General features: G+C 46.0%; 1 protein-coding gene across 1 annotated transcript; it reads left to right on the top strand.

The window, feature by feature from the left end:
* Positions 1-447: 447 nt before the first annotated feature.
* On the top strand, positions 448-24,229 carry LOC139325467 (kinesin-like protein KIF19). The gene is made up of 18 exons (XM_070955352.1): positions 448-483; positions 846-1,004; positions 3,378-3,488; positions 6,388-6,475; positions 6,932-7,068; positions 7,418-7,543; positions 8,129-8,323; positions 8,934-9,086; positions 9,742-9,864; positions 10,930-11,083; positions 11,390-11,561; positions 12,485-12,659; positions 13,905-14,175; positions 14,385-14,506; positions 14,727-14,857; positions 15,800-15,905; positions 17,130-17,564; positions 23,771-24,229. Exons 1-18 carry the CDS (start codon positions 448-450, stop codon positions 24,227-24,229), a joined length of 3,153 nt encoding a protein of 1,050 aa, XP_070811453.1.
* Positions 24,230-24,882: the final 653 nt, after the last annotated feature.

The raw sequence follows: 24,882 nt of genomic DNA, 5'->3' as shown, positions 1-24,882 counted from the left end.
AAATCCAGGGGGGTTCATGAATAGAATAGAATTTTTTATTGGCCAAGCGTGATTGGACACACAAGGAATTTGTCTTGGTGCACACACTCTCGGTGTACATAAAAGAAAAAATACATTCGTCAAGAATCATAAGGTACAACGCTTAATGATAGTCATAGGGTACAAATAGTGTAGTTTTAAATAGTGATTAAAAAGCCCCCTTTTCCTTGAGATCGGTGCTGAACCTTCCTCCGATGCCTTGCACCTTCCCTGCGTCTGTCTTGCATCACCTGTTCTCCACCCCCTGGGGAAATGCCATTTTTTTTCCCCCATTTGCGAGCTGCTCCTCCGGTTCCTCCTCCCATTCTTGCAAATCGCTTGGTTGAAGTCAGCCAGATGGGTATCTTAACACCCTCCGTGTCTCCCGGTGCAGCCCAGAGGAGGGGATTTTCGGGGGGCTCGGCTACTATGAAGGACCTGAGAACAGAAGAACACCAGGTGGTGGTAAGTTCTTCAGAGCTGGTGGATCACGGCCCCTGTCCTTCCCCATCACCCCACCCTTGTCACTTAGCAGTCATGCCTTTAAATGAGATGGTGAGGGGGGGGGGGGCTGCTAACACAGAAACCCCCCCCCCCCAGGTGCTCAGCTTCCTTTCCAAGCTGTGCGCAACTCTGCAGGATGAGCCCAATTGAAACAAAATTGAACCTGATGTTCAAATCTTACCCGTCTACTCCCGTCTGGCTCGGTTCGTGTGATGAAATGCAAGGCAATTCCATCCCTCTGCCACCCTCGGAAAGGTGGCATGGCACAAGCGTGCCAGCTCTTTTGAAAACGGGTGCCTTGAACACCCTCTCTGCATCTGTAGTGGTGCAGAAATGGCGAGTGTGAAACCTTGCAGGAATTCCAAAGTTCTGGAAAGCCCAACTCTTGGTCTCGCTTGCAGGTGGCACTCCGTATCCGCCCCATCAATGAGACTGAGTTGGAGGAAGGCGCGACGGTCATTGGCCACAGAGTGAGGGAGCAGGTGAGAGGGTGAGGGAGGGAGGACAGATGCGGGCTCTGGGTTCCATGGAAATGATAAAAGCTGGAGAAACCGGATCCAAAATTTTATATATTTTATTTATACTATACATTCATCTCACTCTGAAAAGCAACTCTTGAGTTTACTTAGGCACCAGAGTTACAAATATATTTATCTGAAGCCATGGTTTTGGGTTTTTTTTTTTTTTTCCCCAAACTTCACCACTTTTAAGAGGCGTGTGGACTTCAACTCCCAGAATTCCCCAGCCAGCAGCATCATGACGGGAATTCTGAGAGTGGAAGTCCACATCTCTTAAAAACTGGCAAATTTGGCGGGGGGAAAACAAAAACCCAGTTGTAAAGAGAACTGCCTTTCCTTGCATGCTCAGCTCTTCTATGGCACTTCCAGCTTCTTCTTTTTTTACCCTCCCTCCTTTTACCAATAAATAAATAATGAAAATAAATCAACATACCACCAAAGGGCCAGTTCTTAGAGGGAGGGGGGTGGTGGAAATGATGCTTGGCTGCAATTCGTTACTTTATTTGGAAGTAAACTGTCCTATCCAGGAAAATATTTACAAGCTGGAATAGCAGACGGTTATCCTCATGCCAACACAATTCTCAAACAGGGAGGTGGGGTGTATAAGGATAAGAAGCAGTATAGAGCCTGGCCTCATATTTTCCCTACAACTGCAGAGATTTTGCTGCTTTTGTACAAGGTTCAATCTCAACCCCTTGGCCAAACATGTTTAATTTAAATTCTAATTGTGAGGGAGACGAAGACATCAAAGGAGTTGCAACTCTAAACAGCCCTAATCAGTTCGTTGCTGCATGCAAAAGCTAACAGCCACCAGACAGCCAAAGAAATTTACAAAATATGTAGTCATCCACTAGCATTCTCGGAAAATTGGATTTTGCTATGAGCTATGAGTATAATCGGAGGGACCCGGTGGCTCGGTGGCTAAGACACTAAGCTTGTCAATTGAAAGGTCGGCAGTTCAGTGGTTCGAGTCCCTAGTGCCGCGTAACAGGGTGAGCTCCCGTGACTTGTCCCAGCTTCTGCCAACCTAGCAGTTCGAAAGCAGGTAAAAAATGCAAGTAGGAAAATAGGGGCCACCTTTGGTGGGAAGGTAACAGCGTTCCGTGCGCCTTTGGCGTTGAGTCATGCCGGCCACATGACCACGGAGATGTCTTCGGTCAGCGCTGGCTCTTCGGCTTTGAAACGGAGATGAGCACCGCCCCCTAGAGTCAGGAACGACTAGTACGTATGTGCGAGGGGAATCTTTACCTTTACCTAGATATATTTGACATAATATTTGATATTGCAAGTCTGTTAATTGGATAAACACCATCTTGAAATTTTCAGTGGATTTATTGTCCAAATTTGGCATTTATGCCCCCGTACGTTCAGCAGTAATTTCGTTCTGGTTTTCTTTAAAAGGGCAAATGATATATAATCTATACTGCAAGGCCTTCCCTTAATTGTATGCTTTTATCTGCAAAGCTGCCAAGGTTTTGTTGGGAAACTGCCTTGACGTACAGTAACTCTTTCAGTGCCTCCATTGGGTGTGTTTCAAGAGAGAAGATATAAATTCAGGTTCTCCTTTCCCAGCTGGCTGGGGAATTCTGGGAATTGAAGTCCACACATTTTAAAGGTTGAAAAACACCGCTGTAGTTTCTCCATCCAGGAAAGCGTAATTGCCAATGGTTGCGTTTGGATGATCTCCTGGAACCCTTTCCAGTTCTATGGTTTTAAGGAGTTTGGTGCTGGCATCATGGCTGTTATTGTTGTTAGTTGCGAAGTCGTGTCCTACCCATCGCGACCCCATGGACCACGTTCCTCCAGGCCTTCCTGTCCTCTACCATCCTCTGGAGTCCATTGAAGCTCACGCCGACTGCTTCAGTGACTCCATCCAGCCACCTCATTCTCTGTTGTCCCCTTCTTCTTTTGCCCTCCATCGTTCCCAGCATCAGGCTCTTCTCCAGGGAGTCCTTCCTTCTCATTAGGTGGCCAAAGTATTTGAGTTTCATCTTCAGGATCTGGTCTTCTAAAGAGCAGTCAGGGTTGATCTCCTCTAGGACTGACCGGTTGGATCGCCTTGCAATCCGAGGGACTCGCAGGAGTCTTCTCCAGCACCAGAGTTCAAAGGCCTCCATTCTTTGGCGCTCAGCCTTCCTTATGGTCCAACTTTCACAGCCATCCATTGCAACTGGGAAAACCATCGCCTTGACTATACGCACTTTTGTTGGCAGGGTGATGTCTCTGCTTTTTAGAATGCTGTCTAGATTTGCCATAGCAAATGTATAGTAAATATAGCATAGCAAATTTGCCATGGCATCATGGCTATCAACAACCTAATCTACTTCTCTGAAATAGATCGTGGTCTTGATGGACCCAATGGAAGATCCAGAGGATATTTTGCGTGCCAATCGGTCGAGGGAGAAAACATTCATATTTGACATGGTATTTGGCCCTCAAGCAACCCAGGTGAGGAAGTCCTTCTTGGCGGAGTAACTTGGAAGCTGCTAATCTAACCGGTTTCTTTTTTTTCTTCTTCTTCTTCCAAATCTTATTTCATGCTAGCTTTAAATGTATTGCTTAGTCATTTTAGGAAGACATCCTATCAGCCAGCCAACATGGATGTTGTCCTACTTTATCCTGAAGGCATCTTATGATTGGATGAAGCTCCTGCAGATTTCCTACATGAGCATCCAAGAGAGAAGTTACATTATGTTCGACCGATGTAAATCTCAAGATATTTTATCTGAATAGGAGGTGAAGTTGAATATATAGGAGTGTTCACATTGGTTAAATCAGTTTTTCTCAGCCTTGGCAACTTTCAGGTGAGTGGACTGGCTGGGGAATTCTGGGATTTGAAGTCCAAGTATCTAAGAGTTGCCAAAGTTGAGAAACACAAGGTTAAAGGACCCGATGGCTATTGCATCAGTTGTAGCTTGCACATAGATGTCATCTTTTCACTGTTGATTCTTCTCCTCCACATTCAGAGTCAATCGCTTCTAAGCCCACAACCTTATTTTTTTTAAAAAAAAAATTTTGATTTATATGCCGCCCTTCTCCGGAGACTCAGGGCGGCTTACAATGCGTTAAGCAATAGCCTTCATTCTTTTGTATATTTTATACAAAGTCAGTTTATTGCCCCCACAACTGGGTCCTCAATTTACCTACCTTAGAAAGGATGGAAGTCTGAGTCAACCTTGAGCCTGGCGAGATTCGAACCTGCAGTAATTGCAGGCAGCTGTTCTTAATAACAGGGTGCTTTAGACCACTGTACTACCAAGGCTCTTATTTGCATTTATCAGTACCTCTTGATCTGAAATGAGAGAGATTATGAAATATTATATCGATGTCCTTGCATCTAATGTTAAAGAAGAGGCTTCAAATTATCTCACCTCCTTTTTACTCTTCCTGATGTAAATTTTCTCTCCGTTTCTTCTTGTATTCATCCTGTGCCTTTGCTCTAAGTCACTGGGGATGAAATTATTGCCTTTTAAACCCACAGCGAAGTTTAAAAGTTGCAATTTAACCCTCCTGAGAGATGAAGTCATGTTTACTAGGGATGCTAAGGTACCGCACGAATACATCTGAGTAGCTCTGGAAGCTTACTCTGCTGGGGCCAATTCGGCAACTCCGTGCCTCCTTTTAAGTTTCCATGGAAGAAAGGAAAATTATTAAAAGAAAAGCCCCATGGTCATAATTTGGTTATTTAAACAAAGCAGAAGCAATTACAATTAAAAATAGAAAAGAAAAGTATCCCTCCTTCAAATAAGATGTTGCAAAAACAACATCTTACTTATCAGCTTTCTTTAGTGGGATGCAGAGGTGGGTTTCAGCAGGTTCTGACCAGTTCTGGAGAACCGGTAGCAGAAATTTTGAGTAGTTCAGAGAACCGGTAGTAAAAATTCTGACTGGCCTTGCCCCCATCTATGGGATGGTTTGGAGTTATAATTCTGAGAATGGCTAGGCATATTGTCTGCTCAGATATAGGTGTAAAAAATATACTGGGAGGGAGGGAGGGAGGAAGAAGTGGAAGGATGATGAAGAAAGGGAGGGGGAAGGGAGGAGTGGGAGGGAGAGGAAGAAAAGAAGGAAGGGAAGGAGGAGGGAAGGAAGGAAGGAAGGAAGGGTAGGAGGGAAGCAGGGGGAAGGCAGGAAGGGAATAGGAGGAAAGAAAGAAAGAGGCGAATAGAAGGAAGGAAAGAGAATATGAGGAAGGAAGGAAGGAAGGAAGGAAGGAAGGAAGGAAGGAAGGAAGGAAGGAAGGAAGGGAAGGAGGAGGGAAGGAAGGAAGGAAGGAAGGAAGGAAGGAAGGAAGGGGAGGAGGAGGAGAAGGAGAACGGTTTCCATTTGCCCCTCTCATGATTAAAAGGCTGCCTTCCCTGCTTCGCTGACGTTGGCGTTTCATTAAGAGCCCTACGCAGTACAAAATCTTTTCACACTCGTGAAGGGCGTGAAGAAGGGCTCCGGAGGTGCTAAGAAAATGTGCTAAGAAAATGGAAGTCACTCTGTGGCTTTGCTGACCCGGAGAGGCGAAACCTCCTGAGCCGTGAAAGTGTCAAAATATTTGGTAATGGAAAAGTCCTAACAAGAGGCAAGGAAGCTGTGCTACTGCTTGGCATGTTGGGCAGCTGAGAGAAAGAAGCGTTCATACAATGACATGCTCCGGGCTACATAGCAAGACCACATCATTGGTAGCTTCATGCTGCAGGAACATGTCTGGAAGCTACATGTTCCCGCAACTGAGCTAGAATGAAAGTCCCTTTATCCTTACCCAGAATGGCTGAGGATGATGGGTTAGTCCCCCAATGTCAGGTTACGATGTCGTCTCAAATAAATTGCATTTCCAAACAAATAGTCTTTGATGAAATGTTTCATTTATTGAGTACAACAATCTGTCCCCGAGTCCATCGTAGTCAGCACTGACCTTCTGACCCCAAACCCTCCCTTTCCGTTCCCCAATTCTCTGCATCTCATTGGCCATCTTCCAAGTCACTCTCCCCATATCTACTACTTCAGCTCACAGGAATGTCCCCCCTTCCATCCCATCTCCTAGGGGATAATATCTTCAGGGAAAATAAGTAGGTGAAGAGTCAAGCGTCCTCTTCTCTTCCTTATGTCAGCACTGGAGTGCTGACATCTGGTTTACAACCATCACAAGTTACAACCGTAATTGCCCAGTTCAATTACGGTCATAACTTGAGGACAACACAAAAAAGGAAGCCTCAATACTATGAGTTTTAACTCAAACCGTAGCACAATAATGTCATCTGGCGGCTGAAACCTGTAGCTTGAAATCTTGAGAAGTTTAAAAACACGAATGCAAGTCGTTTTTAAAGCACCTCTGATTGTCACCTGTCATTCTTGCTAGGAGGAGGTGTATTTGTCCACTACTAAAAGCCTCATAGAAGGGGTCATCTCGGGATACAACGCTACCGTTTTTGCATATGGGCCCACAGGTAAATAGCTCTGTCTTGTTGCTGATGTTGGGGTTGGTGGAATGAGGGGAAGAGAGATGGAAGGAGATGCTCCCTTTTAGGAATTCCACCCAAAACTTACCAGTTGGAATTGGAACTGAGAATATCCATTTACCTTTGTTCCTTCTGTCCTTCCTTCCTATTCCTCTTTCCTTCCTTTCCTTTCCTTCCTTTCTTTATTTATCCACCTATCTATCATCTCTCTCTCTCTCATCTCTCTACATACCTACTATCATCTTCCTTCCTTCCTTCGTCCCTCCCTCCCTTCCTTCTCCTCTTTCCTTACTTTCCTTCCTTCCTTCGTTTCTTCCTCTATTTATCCATCTATCATCTCTCTCTCTCTCATCTATCATCTATATACCTACTATCTCCTTCCTTCCTTCCTTCCTTCCTTTGTCCCTCCCTCCCTCCCTCCCTCCCATCCTTTCCTTCTCTCAGGAGCTGGGAAAACCTACACTATGCTGGGGACGGATTCAGAACCTGGAATATACATCCGTACCCTCCATGATCTCTTTCAAGCCATTGAGGCTACAGGAGATGACCAGAATTATTTGGTCTGCATGTCGTACCTGGAGGTGAGATCACCATGTTTACAGGATTGCAGGTTAAAGTGAGAAGAGACATATCTTGAAGCATCCGATGGGGTAGGAGGAATGAAATCAAACCAGGCACCCCCAAATCTTCCCACCCTCTTCTCCATAAAAAGGAAACATCTAGGAGAGAAGCCCCATCCTTGGGGTCCTGTAACCACTTTGCAAGAGAATGACCCAGTTGAATCTTCAGGGGGATAAAATGGGATCTAGAAGCAACTGATGGGAAAGATCCAGAATGTAGAAGAATGAATGTCAAGCTTTAGTAAGCACTTTTGGACAAGATGGGCAAAGAAGAAGTTTAGTGTCCTCGTTTCTCTCTTTTTCCTTTCAGGTTTATAATGAAATTATCCGTGATCTCCTGAATCCATCCACGGGTTATCTTGAGCTGAGAGAAGATTCCAAAGGGTGCATCCAGATTGCAGGAATAACGGAAGTCTCAACGACAAATGCCCAGGAAGTAAGTATCACCAACTTTTGATGGGAAGGGAAGAAGGCCGTACGCAGGAATGAATCCTGTTGCAAGAAGGTTCTCCATCCAGTTAATCTACACAATCCAAGGAAGAATTGGAAGCCAGATGTTGAATGAGCTCCCACAGGAGAAAGATGGGGGTCAAACGGAGCTCTAACCCTAGTCTAGACTTGCAATGAACATTCAAGGATCTATGGAGAATCTCAGTCATCCAGGTCATGGTTGTCCCAAAGGTGCTTTTTCAAGAGGCAACTGGACTTTCTGGTTTTTCTTGCCTCTTGAAAAAGCACCTTTGGGACAATCATGACCTGGATGACTGAGAATCTCTGTAGACATTTAGAAGACAGCTGAAGAAGCTTCTTGGCTGAGAAGTGAAACGTCTTCAAAGAAAAACCAGAAAGTCCGGTTGCCTCTTGAAAAAAGCACCTTTGGGACATTCAAGGATCTAGTTTTTCTAAGTTCTGATGAGTTAAGAACCATCTTAACTGGATCTCCTAAGAATTCCAGCGAGATCTTCGGCTTTCAAATCTCACCCTGTCTTTGTAGACACATAGATGTGTTTGTGTTTGAAAGATTATGCAGTTGTTGACCAAAGGGAACAAGGAACGTACTCAGGAGCCCACGGCTGCCAACAAGACCTCCTCACGGTCACATGCTGTCCTGCAAGTGTCCGTGAAGCAGACCAATCGAATGAAAGGCATCGGTGAGGAAGTGCGTGTCGGAAGGCTCTTCATGGTTGACCTGGCTGGATCAGAAAGGGCTGCTCAGGTGAGGTCAACCATCCTTTAATTCTCTAGCCAATGATGCTACCTAGCACTGATAACATCATCTAATTTGGTCATCAAAGACCCTACAGCCATCACCTCCTCCTCCTCCTCCTCCTCCTCCTCCTCCTCCTCCTCCTCCTCCTCCTCCTCCTCCTCCTTTCCGCAAACCCCTCTCCCTTCTAGCACTGATGATGTTCCCTAGTTGGGTCATGAAACATCTGCAAGAAAACTACCAAGCTCAGAGAGCACCAAGGACCCCACAGTTTAACCCTGAGCTACAAAGATTCTCTTCTATCAGTTTCCACCTCTCAGTAGTCATTGCTTAAAAGAGACCTCTACCAAATTTGCAAGTTTTTCCTGCTCTGATCCCAAGCTGTGTAACTAAGAACTACGGCATCTGTTTGCATACTGAAGAATCAACCATTTGGTCAATAAGGGTCTTATTGACCAAACTCTGTTCTAACAGGGGAACACCCTGTGTTAAAATGATTTTAATCTGGTTTTGAAAGAACTTTTCACCACCAGAACGTCTAGACCGTCTGCTGCTAAATCATTCTTGTGTGTCATTTTTTTTCTTCCAAAAAGTGAATGTCTTCTTTCCTTCTCCACAGACACAAAATCAGGGCAAAAGGAGGAAGGAAGGGGCCCACATCAACCGGTCCCTCCTTGCTCTGGGGAACTGCATCAATGCGCTGAGCGAAAAGGGGAGCAGCCGAACTCAATACATCAATTTCCGAGACAGCAAACTGACCCGTTTATTGAAGGTAACAAATTATACCTGAAGGATACTCTTAAGTGTCGATTGATCAAACCCGATCACATAATTTCGTAGTGGAGCACGGGTATTCAGCTAGTTTATTCAAGTCTTAAGTCTACAAATAAAGTCAATAGGGCCTTGGTAGTACAATGGTCTAAAGCACCCTGTTATTAAGAACAGCTGCCTGCAATTACTGCAGGTTCGAATCTCGCCAAGGCTCAAGGTTGACTCAGCCTTCCATCCTTTCTAAGGTAGGTAAATTGAGGACCCAGGTTGTGGGGGCAATAAGTTGACTTTGTATAAATATACAAAAGAATGAAGGCTATTGCTTAGCGCATTGTAAGCCGCCCTGAGTCTCCGGAGAAGGGCGGCATATAAATCAAATTAAAAAAAAAAAAAATAGGGAAGCCGGATTCCCTTACCAACCGTGTCTTTCATTTAACAACTGCAATTAATTCACTTAACAACTCCGGCAAGGAAGGTCATAAAAATGGGACAAAATGGATTTCACAGCTCTCTCGCTTGGGCTCTCAATTGTGCTCGTAAATCAAGGCCTTTCCATACTGCCGTACAAACCACCTTCAAATTCACTTTTTAAGAGTATAGTTTTGTTGGCTCCAAGAGCCAGATGCTCACAAGAATCTCATCTCTTATCTCTTTAGGATTCCTTAGGAGGCAACAGCAGGACGGTTATGATCGCTCACATCAGCCCAGCCAGCAGCTGCTTTGAAGAATCTCGGACAACGTTGATGTATGCCTATCGAGCCAAGAACATCAAAACGAGGGTCAGAGCGAGAAAAGGACAATCACCTAGATGGGGGTGGCCAGTGCAGAAATTTATAGAATAGAATAACAGAGTTGGAAGGGACCTTGGAGGTCTTATAGTCCAACCCCCTGCTCAGGCAAGAAACCCTATACCATGTCAGATAAATGGTTGTCCAATCTAACAATGATAGCAAAGAATGATCACACCAATGCTCGCTTACCAAAATTGATTTTGGTTTTCCGACATTACAGACTTCCTTTCTGAACTAACTGCCCAGCGTTCAAAGTAGGCCAGATCTGAGAAAAAGGCAATGCAGACACTATTAGAACTCTATTTTGCTTTCATTATATAATATAATATAATATATATTATTATATTATGTTATACTCCGGTATAATGAACTGAATTTCAAAAGCCTGCCAGACTATCCTTCTGCTCCATCGTATACAAAACAGAATCAACTTGGGTTTATCTTGAGCTGCTTTCTTACTTGCTCTTCTTTCCTGGGGTTAAGTTGATGTTTATAGTTTAACAGTCCTTCCTTCCTTCCTTCCTTCCTTCCTTCCTTCCTTCCTTCCTTCCTTCCTTCCTTCCTTTCTTCCTTCTTTCTCTTTCTTTCTTTCTTTCTTTCTTTCTTTCTTTCTTTCTTTCTTTCTTTCTTTCTTTCTTTCTTTCTTTCTTTCTTTCTTTCTTTCTTGTTATCTCCATACTCATTCACAGACAGTAAGCAGAATATTTCTCCTTTAGAAGTATAGGTTTTCGAATAGAAGGGAAAGAACTTGTATTTTGTAATAATTTTTGGAAAGTTAGGTGCCCTACAAGCATCATTCTTCCATAGAGAAGCTTCCTCATTTCTCAGGGACTCCCCTTTCAGAAACAATCCAGTTTGCAGTCGCTACTAGGGGTGGTACATATGTTTCAACGGACCATGAATCCAAAAGTCCACCAGACATAGAAACTTTGAGCTAAAGAGCCTCAGAACATCATTAAGATCATGATTCTTCCCAACCTGGTTTCTTGTTCTTCTTCTCCTTCATATTAATGTACTCTTGGGATGCTTGACCAGATGTTTCTGCCTCAACAGGTCAAGCGCAATCTTCTCAATGTCTCTTACCACATCGCTCAGTACACCAGCATCATTTCGAACCTCCGGCGTGAGATTGAATGCTTGAAGGCCAAGGTTGAAAACCAGGAGAAACATCTCTTGAGCCCCGGGGCCAAAGATGGACAAGCTCAAGGTGAGATAAACAACCCGATCCGGCTGAATTCCACCACTGACTTTGCCTCTGTTTAACCGGGGTTTATACTTAGCTTAATGTGCATGATATTTCATTCTAGAACAATGTTTTCCAATCTTGGTAGTTTTAAGATGGGCAGACTTCAACTCCCAGAATTCTGGCTGGCTGGGGAATTCTGGGAATTGAAGTCCACCCATCTTAAAGCCGCCAAGGTTGAGAAACACTGTTCTAGAAGCTAGAAACTAGCTTCAAAAGTAAATTGTTTAAACTGAAGTGTAGAAAGGTCTTACTTCTTGTCGTCCTCAGGGGAGACTCCTCTGGATTTGGAGGAGGATGGCCATCAGTTGCAGAAATTACGGAAACAACTGGTGGGGGCCTTCAAGGAACAGATGGACATGCGACGCAGTTTAATGGAGCTGGAGAATACCAACATGGAACTCCACGTAGACACCTCCAGGCATCTTCTCCTGATTGCAGAGTGAGCCAAAGGACCTTTCCCCCCCATAACCCATCTTTAGCTTGTTGAGGGACAGCAGAAATAGAACGAGAGTGGAAATTCCAGCGAAACAGATTTCAGCTAAAGACAGTTCACGGACTATAAATTGAACCAATAAATAAATAAATAAATAAATAAATAAATAAATAAATAAATAAATAAATAATAAATAAATAATAAATATGCTTAAACAGAGGAAGTTAGACAAGTGGTAGGGAATTGGAGAGCAAAGCAACGGTTCTTTTAGACCCATCCCAGTTGAACCAAGATCTTGTAAATCAACAATGATTGCAAAGGTTCCTTTCAGAAAATTGGTCTCTCAAAAATGGAGAATAGTCACATATTGCAATTAAGGGCATTGAAGTCAACTCAAGGGTACCCAACTGGAGAAGAACTGGTGTAGACTTCCAAGTCTTAAGTTTGGAACAGATCTAGTCACAATATCCTTCCTTCCTTCCTTCCTTCCTTCCTTCCTTCCTTCCTTCCTTCCTTCCTTCCTTCCTTCCTTCCTCTACGAGAGCTTTCTTTCTCCCCTTTTCTTTTTCCTTCCTTTACCTACGAGATCTTTCTTTCTCCCCTTTTCTCCTTCCTTCCTTCCTTCCTTCCTTCCTTTACCTATGAGATCTTTCTTTCTCCCCTTTTCTCCTTCCTTCCTTCCTTCTTTCCTTCCTTCCTTCCTTTACGAGATCTTTCTTTCTTCCCTTTTCTCTCTCCTTCCTTCCTTCCTTCCTTCCTTTACCTATGAGATCTTTCTTTCTCCCCTTTTCTCCTTCCTTCCTTCCTTCCTTCCTTCCTTCCTTCCTTCCTTCCTTCCTTCCTTCTTTCCTTCCTTCCTTCCTTCCTTCCTCTACGAGATCTTTCTTTCTTCCTTTTTCTCTCTCCTTCCTTCCTTCCTTCCTTCCCAGCTGGGAGCGTGAGAGAGTTCGTCAAGGTGGCCAAACTGCCAACACACACCATCCCAGTGAAAAGGAAGACGAGGAGGCTGACCAGGAAGATTTCCTGGAACCTGTGGAGATCGCAATTGCCAGGGAAGAGATAAACACACTGGTGACAGAACAGCGGAAAACGGCTGCCTTAAAGGTAACGGCAGGAAGGAAGTTTCGCAATTGGCTCAGAATTGTTCAGTTAAGCTCAGTCAGTGTGTGTCCCTGTGAACAACAACACCTTCCCACTCATATTACTTCCAAAATCTGGGGAGCATTTTCATTAAATGAAAAAAAAAGATGCAGTACTTATTTATTGACCTATTTAATTAAGGATGTTATGATTTAATGGATAAATGTCTGTTCCTCCTGAGCTGACTTTCAAAATGGGTTAGTTGAAGTTTGCTGAGAATATAGTGGAATGTTTACGTCTCATCTTGGGCGTTGTTATGTTGTAGACATAAATTCCAGGTCTTCGTTGTTTGGGAGTGGGAGTTTTCAAGTGGGAATTTTTAAGCAAAAAGAAAGAGGACACTGTCCCAAACTATAACTTCCCGAAAGCTTTGCAATGTATTGCTTTATTGGATTGCATGGCTGGATTTTACAAGGCTACTGTCAGATTCCAAAACCCCTGGAATTGAAGACTGTTTCTTTATTATGAGCATTGTGGCCACTATTTTGACTTGATCTGGCCACATCAAAGGAATTGGGTCCTGTTGTGGTCCGCCAGCAGTCTGCGAAGCTGGCAGCAGAGTTGGACAGTGAGGAGACTGGGGAGGACCATGGGCCAGTCCTGGAGGCTGGGGAAGGCCCAGATGAGGGCTCTGCGTCGGAGGCAGAGATGGGGCCAGGGCCATTGGGGAGTGATGCGCGGACTCCAGAGCCTCCAGAGGCGGACAGCAGAGAGGCAGAGGAACAGGAGGAGCCGGTTCCTAGTGCACGCATGCGAAGAGCTGCCAGAAGGCAAGAGCAGCTAAAGCAAAAAGGACGACTCAGGAGTAAGGCCAGGAGATGATTGGCCCCTCCCGGAAGGCTTAAAAGAGCAGCAACAGCGTCTCTTGCTTCTGAACTATTGCCAAGAAAAGCCTTTGGCAGGGTGCCAAAGGAGACAAATGTTGGTGATAAGGCTGAAGGATTGTTTATGAAGAATTTGTTTTGGACTTAATTTGGACTAAGCTGAGAATGAAGTAATTCTCAGCTGTTCTAATAAAATATGTTTGTTTAGGACTAATTGCGTCTGGTAATAACTACTTGGGCCTAGGTCACAACAGGAGGAGCTCTTTCACTTTAGAATTCAATAACTTCTTAATATTTAGACCTTTCTTCAGAAATGGAGAACTTTGTCCCCACCGTCCGTTGGAAGGGACACCAGAGATTTCCAAGTTCTCCTTTCCTAATTTAGGCTGACCTGGAGCAAAGGTTGGCAAACGCCAAGAAGAAAGTTTCCCAGATGGAGAAGTTGCTCCCGGAACAAACCACCAGCAAGGACCAACGGGAAGTTCTGAGCCTCTTGTGCAAGACCCACGAGTTGGAAGTGGGGAAGACAGAACTTCAAGCCAACGCTTTGTACAAGGACAACCTCCTCTGCCAGAAGGATTTCATCATCCAGCGCCACCAGCAGTACCGACATCTCTGTGAAGAGCTTATTCAACAGCAGTGGTCCCTGATCAAAGGTAGGACTGGAGGACCTCAACTGATATCTCAAGAGCTTTCTCTGGTCATGCTTTTCTCTAGCTTCCAGCCATACTTCATTAAAAACACCACACGTGGCTTTCCAAAGGGGATCTTACTACTACATCACCCTTATCTTCGTTGGTTTCTCTGGGAATTTGCCTAGCTCTTTGGGGCCATCAACTCTGGAAGCTTTCTGTCTTTTCTGTAGACCACAATATCCCAGTCCTGGGACCTCTCGAAAAACTGTATCGCCTGTATTTCCACGAATTAGAGGAAGGAACTCTGGATCGTCTGATGGTGCTTCACTCGTTGATGTCCAATGCGTGGCAGGTAAGACAGAATTCTCCCCTATTCCCCTAAATGGGGATTCCCCAGAGAGGGGACTGGGGGAAGTTGCTTATCATTGTTATTATTTATTTATTAAATCTATATGAAGTGAGAACGGTGTGATACGGAAATAACACTAGGTAAGGTCAACTTTGCATGAGACGCATCCATCAGCTGATGAACTAAGATTTCAATTTTTTATTTTTTATGTCTTGTGGGATAGTTCCATTCTGGACAGATTCCGAGACAAGACCGTAACAGAGAGGAAAATCCAGAAGGATCCGTCGATCACAAGAAAGCTTCCCTTCCAGGACCCAAATTTGAACTTCCCCCAATTGTGGTGGATTCAGACAGGTACGGACAGCTTTTAGCCGAAAGAAAAAAGGATCCATCAATGGAAAAAACACTTTCATGACACCTATCAAATTGGGATGTGGTGGCTCAGTGGCTAAGACACTGAGCTTGTCGATCAAAAGGTTGGCAGTTCAGTGGTTCGAGTCCCTAGTGCCATGTAATGAGGTGAGCTCCCATTATTTGTCCCAGCTTCTGCCAACCTAGCAGTTCGAAAGCATGTAAAAAATGCAAGTAGAAAAATGGGGACCGCCTTTGGTGGGAAGGTAACAGCACTCCGTGTGCCTTTGGCGTTGAGTCATGCTGGCCACATGACCATGGAGATGTCTCCAGACAGCGTTGGCTCTTCAGCTTTGAAACGGAGATGAGCACCGCCCCCTAGAGTCAGGAACGACTAGCACATATGTGCAAGGGGAACCTTCACCTTTACCTTATCAAATTGGAGATCGTAGAAGAAGTGGCAGAACCTGGGGGGGTGGAGTCACAAGAGAAATCAGCCTAGAATTGCTACGTAGCCACAAAGAGACTAAGCCCAGCTCTTCTTGAATCCCTTTGACCCTTTCCTAGCACCAAAATAGTGCTAAGCGTTACTTGAATAGATTCCTGTGCACAGGCATGATTAGCAATAAATCAGTTTAATTGGAACTTCATGTATGATCCTGGTCTTTTGCACCTGACAGAGATGGACCCAATTCGTTAAAGGGAATATTGTGGAATTTCTAAGTGAACCCATGGTCCTTTCCGTTCTCTACTTTTGCAGGGCTTCAACGGTTTTTTTCTGTGTCTTGCTGTCCTAATTAAATAATCCCAATTTTCCATTTGATTTGAGTTGGGTTTACTCAACCGCGCCTATAATCCAAAAACTAGATCTCCTTCCCAATGGGGGATCTGCTAACTCATCTGCCAATGTTTCATATTGGTGTTTTTTATCTTGCATTTTCTTAGTGACAGTTACCGGTCCTCTTCTAAAAACACCCCAGCAAAAAGGAAGGGGACTCGTGAATGGAACCACACTCCTAATCTGTTTCATCTGTTAACACCTGTCCACCAGGTTAGTCCATCAAAAGACCTTCTATGCTGCTTCTGCTTTGTGTTTGTTTCATCTTGTCCTTGAAGTTCAAAAGAAGAGATATATATGGGAATGATAATCTCTTATCCTCATCGGGATCTATCTGTCAAGAGTTAGGGTTTTGGGGAGCCGGTACATGCCATTGTTTATAGCAGGGGTCTCCAAAACCTGGCAACTCTAAGCTTTGTGGACGTCAACTCCCAGAGTTCTGGCAGTTGAAGTCTACAAGGCTTAAAGTTGTCAAGTTTGGAGATTCCTGGTTTACGGCAAGACCAAGTCTTTCAGAAAGAGGTATGTGGTAGAGAACAGGCAAAAAGTCAGGATTCAGAGCAAAGAAAGAAAGACCAGAAGTGGAGAACAAATAGATCCTTCAACTATTTCAATAAAAAAGGAAAAGCTCAGAATGTATTTTAGGGGACTTTGTAGCTTAAGGAACCGGGTATCCAATGCAGAGGTAGGCTGCTAGGGGTTCGCAGGGGTTCGGGAGAACCTCTAGGTAAAATTCTGTGCAGTTCAGAGAACCCCCAAATCCCACTCCTGCCCCGCTCCTCCCAGGAATTCCCACGTGGCCTGTTTTGGATGCAGGTAAGTGCAGGATGTGCACGGAGGCTCGGGGAAGGCAAAAAATGGGCCTATTGGCCTCCAGAGGGCCTCTGGAGCCTGGGGAGTCCGTTTTCGCCCTCCCGGAGGCTCGAGGAAAGCCTCCAGAGCCCGGGGAGGACTAAAACACCCCCTCCCACCGTGGTGCAGGAGGCCGACTGGGCCATGCCCACCATGGCCACGCCCACCCAGCAACCAAGCAGAGAACCCCTTGCCAAAATTTTGGAAGCCCACCCCTGATCCAATGCCATTCTGTCTCCCTTCTGTGATTTCACTTTTTTTTATTATGGTAGAGTCAGCCTTGTAAGCAATGAGGTCAGCACCAAGCAACGTTCCTCAAGTTTTCACATCACAGCCAGAGAAACCGAGCAGGAGTTGAAGCAGAGTCTTCACCCCGGAGAAGATTGCTTAAACCAAAAAAAGTCATTTCAAGAAGATAATGGCTTGTAGGGATTTGGTGCCACATTTGGGGAAAACTCAGCTAGTTTCATATCAAGGGAAGTCATCAATGACATCCTTGGTCGATCATCAACCAGGTTTGCAGAATAGCTAGCCTTTGAATGGGACCATGTACAAATATTGTCTTGTAAATATTTTCGTTTCTAGAAGAAGACTTCAGGCATTCCTTCACAAAAGGTCGCCTCCAAGCTACGCTCTCCATCTTCCCAAGATTCCAGTCGGAAAAATTCCAGGCCAGACGCCCTCAATGGCCTCTTGACTCTGAAAACATTGAAGGAGATGGTTGACAGCACCAAGCAGATCGCTCTGATCGCCGCCCACCGTCGATCCCAAGTCCAGGAGAAAGACCTCGGGAGGAAGGTCTCCTCCGCACAGTATTTTGGGGAGGAGAAGGTGGAATCGCAGCAGCCCAGTTTCACTCCAGAACATCGCTCAAAAGGCACGGCCACCGTCAATGGTCTTGGAGGAATGTTCCAGAGGAAAGTTTGGACACACCACCAGGTTCAGAATGAAGGAGACGAAGAGCCATCTTGGGAAAGGAAAACAGAGAAGCAGGGACCTCTTGAACCTACCTCCTCCAAGGTAAGATGGCTTTACAAAGAATGAGCATAGCATCGACCTAGAAGTCAGATGAAGTTATGGTGGCTACACCATCAGATGAAAAGTACATCAGATGAAGAACCATGGTTACATCACAGACAGGAGGGATAACTCCCAGTGAAAGTGCTATCAGAAATCCTTACCTTAATGATCCAGTCTGGATCAATATCTTTTTTTAAAAAAATCTCCTTACAGATTTTGCAAATGAAACACTGGTCCCCCTCCAGTCAGGACAGCAATGGGCCAGGAAACCAGATGCCATCCACCAAAACCCCAGATGGTTCTGTAGGAAATCTTTCCCACATCTTTCCAGTTCCCACAAAACTCAAGTTTCCCGTTGGACATCAAACAGGTAGAACGTGACTTAACAAGACTTTGGGCTTGTTTGCAGAGATCTAGAACAAGGATGAAGAACCCATGACCCTTCCTTTGTAGGACACAACGTTATCCTTGACCAATCGCCATGCTGGCTGGAACTAATAGACCTTGGAGACCAACGAAACCTAGGAGATGTAGGGAGATGTAGATTTTTTAACTCTTGGGTTGGCTTGCCACCATGATTGTAATACTGTTAGGCCTCAGGAATTTGGCACAGCTGGAGAAACAGATGAGGTTGAAGGCATGATCTTTGAATGTTTTGCACTGCTCACTGGGAATTCTGGGAGTTCTAGCTCTCACCCATCTTGAGAGGATCTGGAGGAAAGTTGAGTGAAGAGAACTAGAGAGTTGGTCACATCACTGCAACTTCTGGTCTAACACAGATGAGACCCCTTCCACGTCCCTATTCACATCTTTCTTTCTTCTCCTTCTTCCCCATGAAAGAAGAAAACCCACCACAAGTCCTGATTGTAAACCACGTGGGACCTAGTACCATCCAGCAGAGTAACTCCAACCAACTCCGAGGCCAAGTTCTCCAGAAACAAGTGAAAGGTCAGTCTGGGAAGCTGAAGGCCAATGAACGGAGCCATCTACAGTAGTGGCCAAAATTGTGGAAAACTCTTTGGGGAAAAGTGTATTTTCTAAAACTAGCTAATACTACCACTTTTGTTTGGAGTAGTACCATAAAATTATATATCAGTGGAAAGATAATTTAATCAAGAATGTAAGTCAATAACTTTTATGAAGGATTTGCTATTAGAATAGCAGTTACAGTATAAAGAAGAGAAGTGAAACACGGAGAAAAAATGAGATATACAAAAATTATCACCATGTCAGTTAATACTGTTGGGTAACCTTTAGCATGAATTATGGCCTTACAACCAGGGGTGAAATCCAGCAGGTTCTGACAGGTTCTGGAGAACCGGTAGTGGAAATTTTGAGCAGTTCGGAGAACCAGTAGTGGAAATTTTGAGTAGTTCAGAGAACTGGCAAATACCACTTCTGGCTAGTCCCAGAGTGGGTTGGGAATGGAGATTTTTGCAATATCCTTCCCCTGGAGTGGGTTGGGAATGGAGATTTTGCAGTATCCTTCCCCTGTCACGCCCACCAAGCCACACCCACATAACTGGTAGTAAAAATATTTGGATTTCACCACTGCTTACAACATCTTCCCATGAAGTGAACCAAGTTTTTTTTAGTTCTGCAGCTGTTATCATGTGAAACCAAGATTGAAGGATTGCTTCTATTAACTGGGTTTTATTGCTGGGTCGCTTCCGACTAACAAGTTTCTTTCATCGCCTCCATAGATTTTCAATTGGGTTAAGGTCTGGGCTCTTCCCAGGCCATTCCAGCAGTGGAATAGGATTCTCTTGAAACTCCAAAAATAAAAATAAAAGTGGTGTTATTAGCCATCAAACCTCAAAAATACACTTTCCCCAAAAGTTTTCCACAATTTTGGCCACTACTGTATACTCTAACGTCCTTGTTCAGGTTAAGGTTGAAAGCAGGAGTGAAATCCAGCAGGTTCTGACAGGTTCTGGAGAACCGGTAGCGGAAATTTTGAGTAGTTCGGCGAACTGGCAAATACCACCTCTGGCTGGCCCCAGAGTGGGGAGGGAATGGGGATTTTGCAATATCATTCCCCCAGGAGTGGGGAGGGAATGGAGATTTTGCAGTATTCTTCCCCTGCCATGCCCACCAAGCCACACCATGCCCACCAAGCCACGCCCACAGAGTAAAAAAAAAATTGGATTTCACCACTGGTTGAAACCCACAACAGAACAGGTTGTGTAATGTGTGATGTTCGGTTCGGCAGGTAGCATATTGTGCAAAACCCAGGCCCAGAGTTTCAAGCTGAAAAATAGAGCAGCCGCTGAAGTCACAAATTCCCAACTTGTGAGTCTTGAGGATTTGTGTTATTTACTCTGGAACATTCTGTTTCCCACAGCAGCGTTCTGGAAAGACATATAAGGAAAAGGAATGGGGAGGGAAGAGGAAAAAACATACTTCAAAGTCTTAAAAAAGATGCAATCTTTTTTACGATGGGGAAGGGAAGACAATCTGAGTCTCTTGATGGAATTTCTGACAGGAGAGAGCGTCCTTCACAGCGCTGGTCTTCCTTCCCGCTGCTGATGGACCCACAGAAGAAGCTCCCCACCCCGTGGCATTTATCACACCCGCCACATGGTTTGTTTTTCTCGCCCAGGGCCCGTTGAGAGCATTGGTGGATATCGGAAACAGCAGCCCGTTACTCACTCGAAGAAGGCAGGAAAGCCGAAATAACCGCAACTGTCGGAAAAGCCACCGATATCCATCAAGCTCAGAAGGATCGTCCTTCACCCAGATGCTGAGATATAGGGGAACAGAAGTTGGTGGACTGTGTGAATGGAAGTAGTAGTGACTCTGGGTTTACGCTGTGGCCCTGCCTGAACCAAAGGGCCATCCATACAGTCCTAAGAACAAGAGTCCCACTCTACTGGATTCAGCTAAGGCTGAATCTCAAGTCTCTCATGGTGGCTAACCAGAAGCTTCTGAGATGCCCACAAGCAAGGAGATGAAGAATGTCCCCTCTCTCCCATCACTGTTACACCACAGTTTGTTCCCAACACAGAGGTAGCATGGGGTCTTCCACATTAATACCCCTGAATAAGCCACGCTCACCCTATACAGGCAGTCCCCAACTTACAACAGCTCGTTTAGCGACCGTTTGAAGTTATAACGGCACTGAAAAACAGGGACTTAGCCCCATTTTTCACAACTTACAACCATGACAGTGATCCACATTCAGACGCTCGGCAACCGACTCGTAGTTATGACAGTTGCAACGTCCCTGGGGTCACACGATCTCATTGCGACCTTCTCACCAGCAAAGTCAATGGGGAAGCTAGCTTCCCTTCACAGTCCTGTTACTAACTTCACCACTGCAGCGATTCAACTTAGCAACGGCGACAAGAAAGGTCGTAAAACGGGGCAAAACTCACCTCAGCAACGCCTCACTCAGCGACAGAAATGTTGGGCTGAAAATCTGTGATCGTTATGTCAAGGACCACCTGTACCATTTTAGGCGGGGAGTGTGTGTCTGTCCTAGTTTCGAACCGTGGGGCAAAACTCACCTAACCAATGTCTTGCTTAGCAACGGAAATTTTGGGGTGGTTGTAAATCGAGGACCGACTGTGTTTATCCAAGCCCCAATGCCTTTCCTAGCATGCATTTGCCTGTCTTCAGAAGACGGGACAAAGGAGGATCTCCTGCTTCATGGATTGCACCGGGTGGCAGCTAGAGATCCCAATTCAAATTCCCAATTCTCAGTGAGTGCCTGAAGGCCCTTGCTCCCCCCCCCTTCAGCCCCGCCTTCCTCACAGGGCAACAGTGAGGTGGATGCTACTGAAAACACTTAATCTCTCCCCTGGCTCAAGCTGATGAAGGAAGGAGAACTTGTGGCTCAGAGGTTACTACAACTACCTAACACGCAGGCAGCCCAAGTTCAAATCCAAGTAAGGGTATGGCTAGCTGATGAGAGCTAAATAGCTTGAAATAGATCTATACTAGTCTCCCTTTATTTCTTTATCAGCAAAATATAAATTTGGTGTAATATATACATATGTATATATGCAAAAAATTAAAATCTTGGGTGTTTTTCCGCGTCATGTTAAATAAGTTAGTTAAAATGTTTAAAATTCTGGTTAAAATCCTAGCTTAAAATCTTCTAAAAATCCTTACAGAGCACTCTGCAAGGTCCTTTAAAACCTTAGCTAAAATCCTACCAGTACCTTAAAACATTTTCTTTATAGCAATGTTTGCTATAAATATATATACATGTAAAATTGGAACTGTTATCATCAGTATTATATTATTATAATAATATAATTATTATACCATTATTAGAGTTGTTAAAATCTATGAGAAGGCAAATATTGGATAGTGAATTACAAAAGCAGAATCTACATGCGGAAATCTGTAAAATCGTATTATTCTGCTGTGTTCTTTGTTTTTTCTATTTGTTTGTATTTGTCTTATTATTTTTTGTTTTTCCTTCCCCCCCCCCCCTTTTTTTACTTGTGGTTTTTAAAGTTGGAAAATCTTCAATAAAAACCTATTTTTTAAAAAAGAAAAGGAGACCACATCCGCACCTATATATGTGTCCCTCAAAGGGAAGTCGAAGGTGGCATGTGACTAACAGGAAGTGCATGGGTCAACCAATCTTTCTCCTGTTTTCTTAATGGGTTTGCGAGTCTGATGAGCCTGATCTTGTTTCTCTCCCGGGGTGGAGGACAGTTACAGAGTCATAACACGTCGGTACAAGGCACCTAGAAACTGGGAGATGGTAAGTTCTAGTCCCGCCTTTGGCACGAAAGCCGGCTGGGTGATTTTGGGCCAATCACCAGGAGACCGTGAGTTCTAGTCCCAACCTTTAGTCTAGTTTATTCCAGGCCTAGAGGTGGAGCTCTTGCCTCACAATCAGGAGGTTGTGAGTTTGATCCTAGGTAGAGGCAGATGTAGGGTTTCCTGCTTGGGCACGGGGTTGACCTGATGACTTGCAAAGGTCCCTTCCAACTCTGTTAATCTGTTAGAAGCAGACAGTACCTTCACACTACACCGAGCCTGCTTGGGATCGGAGTGAAGACACCCAGCTAAAAACTAGGAGGTTGGAGAGTTCTAGTCTCCCTTAGGCAGGTAGACCTTGGCTCAGTCCCTCTCGCTCAGCCTTGGGAAGAAGAAGGAGGAGGAGGTGGAGGAGGAGAAGGAGAAGGAGAAGAAGAGGAGGAGGAGGAGGAGGGGAAGGGGAAGAGGAAGAAGAAGAAGAGGAGGAGGAGAAGAAGAGGGGGAGGAGGAGGAAGGGAAGGGGAAGAGGAAGAGGAGGAGGAGGAGGAGAAGGAGAAGAAGAAGAGGAGGAGGAGGGGAAGAGGAAGAGGAAGAAAGAGAAGAAGAGGAGGAGGAGGAGGAGGGGAAGAGGAAGAAGAAGAAGAGCCTTGGTAGTACAGAGGAGAAGGAGAAGAAGAAGAAGAGGAGGAGGAGGAGGAGTACAAAGAGCCTTGGTAGTACAGTGGTCTAAGGCACCCTGTTATTAAGCTGGTTATTAAGACCAGCTGCCTGCAATTACTGCAGGTTCGAATCTCGCCAAGGCTCAAGGTTGACTCAGCCTTCCATCCTTTCTAAGGTAGGTGAAATGAGGATCCAGTTTGTGGGGGCAATAAGCTGACTTTGTATAAATATACAAAAGGATGAAGGCTATTGCTTAGCGCATTGTAAGCCGCCCTGAATCTCCGGAGAAGGGCGGCATATAAATCAATTTTTTTTTTAAAAAAAAAAAGGAGAGGAGAAGGAGAAGAAGAAGAGGGGGAGGAGGAGAAGAAGGGGAAGAGGAAGAAGAAGAAGAAGAAGAGGAGGAGGAGGAGGGGAAAAGGAAGAAGGAGAAGAAGATGAGAAGGAGAAGAAGAAGAGGGGGAGGAGGAGAAGAAGGGGAAGAGGAGGAGGAGGAGGAGGGGAAGAGGAAGAAGAAGAAGAAGAGGGGGAGGAGGAGAAGAGGAGGAGGAGGAGGAGGGGAAGAAGAAGAAGAGGAGGAGGAGGAGGAGGGGAAGAGGAAGAAGAAGAAGAAGAGGGGGAGGAGGAGAAGAGGAAGAGGAGGAGGAGGAGGGCCATCTCCTTCCAAGAAGGGCCATTAAACCCAGCCCCCTCCCCGCTTGCCGGGAGAAAGTCCTTAAAGCCCCTTCGAGGGGGGTGGGGGGGTGGGGTGGGGGGAGAGGAGAGGAGAGGAGGGAAGAAGCGAAGTCCGGAGTTGCAGCGGCCGCCACCGCATCCCCGGAGCGCAGCGCCGGAGTCCAGCAGCCGAGGGCTTGGAGCCTCCGGCGCGCCCGGGCATCGCAGCGCAGGGGGAGCGGCGGGCGGCGCTTGCGGTGGCTGGGAGAGACCCCCGGGCCGGGCCGGGCCGGGCTGGGCTTCTCGCGAGAGAGGCGGCGCAGCCCCAGCCGGAGGAGGAGCCGCGGCCGGGGCTGGCCGGAGAAAGCCAGCGGGACAAACGCGCGGCCGGAGCGCGATCCAGGCAGCGGGGCCGGGCGGAGGTGAGCGGGGATGCCGGGCGCAGGTGGGCAGGGGATCGGCCGGCGGGCGGGGAGGACCGGCGGCGCCTTCTTCCTCCGCGCCCACCTGGGCGCATCTTTGCAAAGCGCATCGCGCCCTCCTTGCCTTTTGCCTTGCGCCTTTTGCCTTGCGCTCGCCTCTTCCCCCTTGGATTCCCTCTCAGCGCACTTTGGCTGGATCGGAAGCCATAGCCGCGCTGCCGTGGGATTTCCCCCCCCCCCCCCCATGTCGCAGCCGGGCGGACGGCATCCCGGCCGGCGAGAGATGCGCCAAAAGGGCTTCCGCGGGCGGCAGCTTGGAGATCCCCCTGCCTCCCTTCGCCATCCTCGCAGAGGCTTTTTCTTCCCCCTGCGCAGGAGCGGCTGCTGGCGGATGCCACCTTTCTCACCAGGCCTGGGTGGTGGCCCCCTGGATCTGGGGAGGGAATGGCTGCATCTCTCCTGGGTGGGGGTGGGATGAAGACAGGTGTGTCAACATCTCATCCAACCGAAGGTGCACCTTCCATGCTTGATGGACGCATCGTCGTGGTGCGAGACGGGTGGCATCATGACACCCGGCTGTGTGAGGTGGTTGTGTCTTGCGGTGGAGCCCCGTGGTACAAAGCTAGCTTGTGAGAAAATGCAGGAGGAGGGGGCAAGCTTTGGTTTTTCTTTCCCCTTGCTGGTGAAAACATGACCCTGGTTAGGATTGGACTGGCTGGAGAATTGGGCCATCTAAGTTTGCTTGCATCCTTGCACTCTGGGCGTGCCACGTATTGCTGAATTAAAGTCTAAAGCTCCAAATTATGGTTTATCAACCTGGCTGGCGGCTGGCTCCCCACATGATCAAGCACATGATGGCTTAA

The sequence above is a fragment of the Pituophis catenifer genome, unplaced genomic scaffold (genome assembly GCF_029215685.1).
Source record: "Pituophis catenifer annectens isolate HBS135680 unplaced genomic scaffold, rPitCat1.0.hap2 SCAF_16, whole genome shotgun sequence".
Taxonomy (NCBI): Eukaryota; Metazoa; Chordata; class Lepidosauria; order Squamata; family Colubridae; genus Pituophis; species Pituophis catenifer.
The sequence above is the reverse complement of the archived record's forward strand: the minus strand, read 5'-3'. Positions and strand labels throughout refer to the sequence as shown.

What these genes read in the sequence shown, in the direction of transcription:
- LOC139325467 (XM_070955352.1), top strand. Translation starts at nt 448, where the DNA reads ATGAAGGACCTGAGAACAGAAGAACACCAGGTGGTG. An exon ending in GCCACAGAGTGAGGGAGCAG is followed by an intron (nt 1,005 to 3,377) that starts GTGAGAGGGTGA and finishes TCTCTGAAATAG; the next exon opens with ATCGTGGTCTTGATGGACCC. An exon ending in TGATGTCCAATGCGTGGCAG is followed by an intron (nt 14,507 to 14,726) that starts GTAAGACAGAAT and finishes CTTGTGGGATAG; the next exon opens with TTCCATTCTGGACAGATTCC.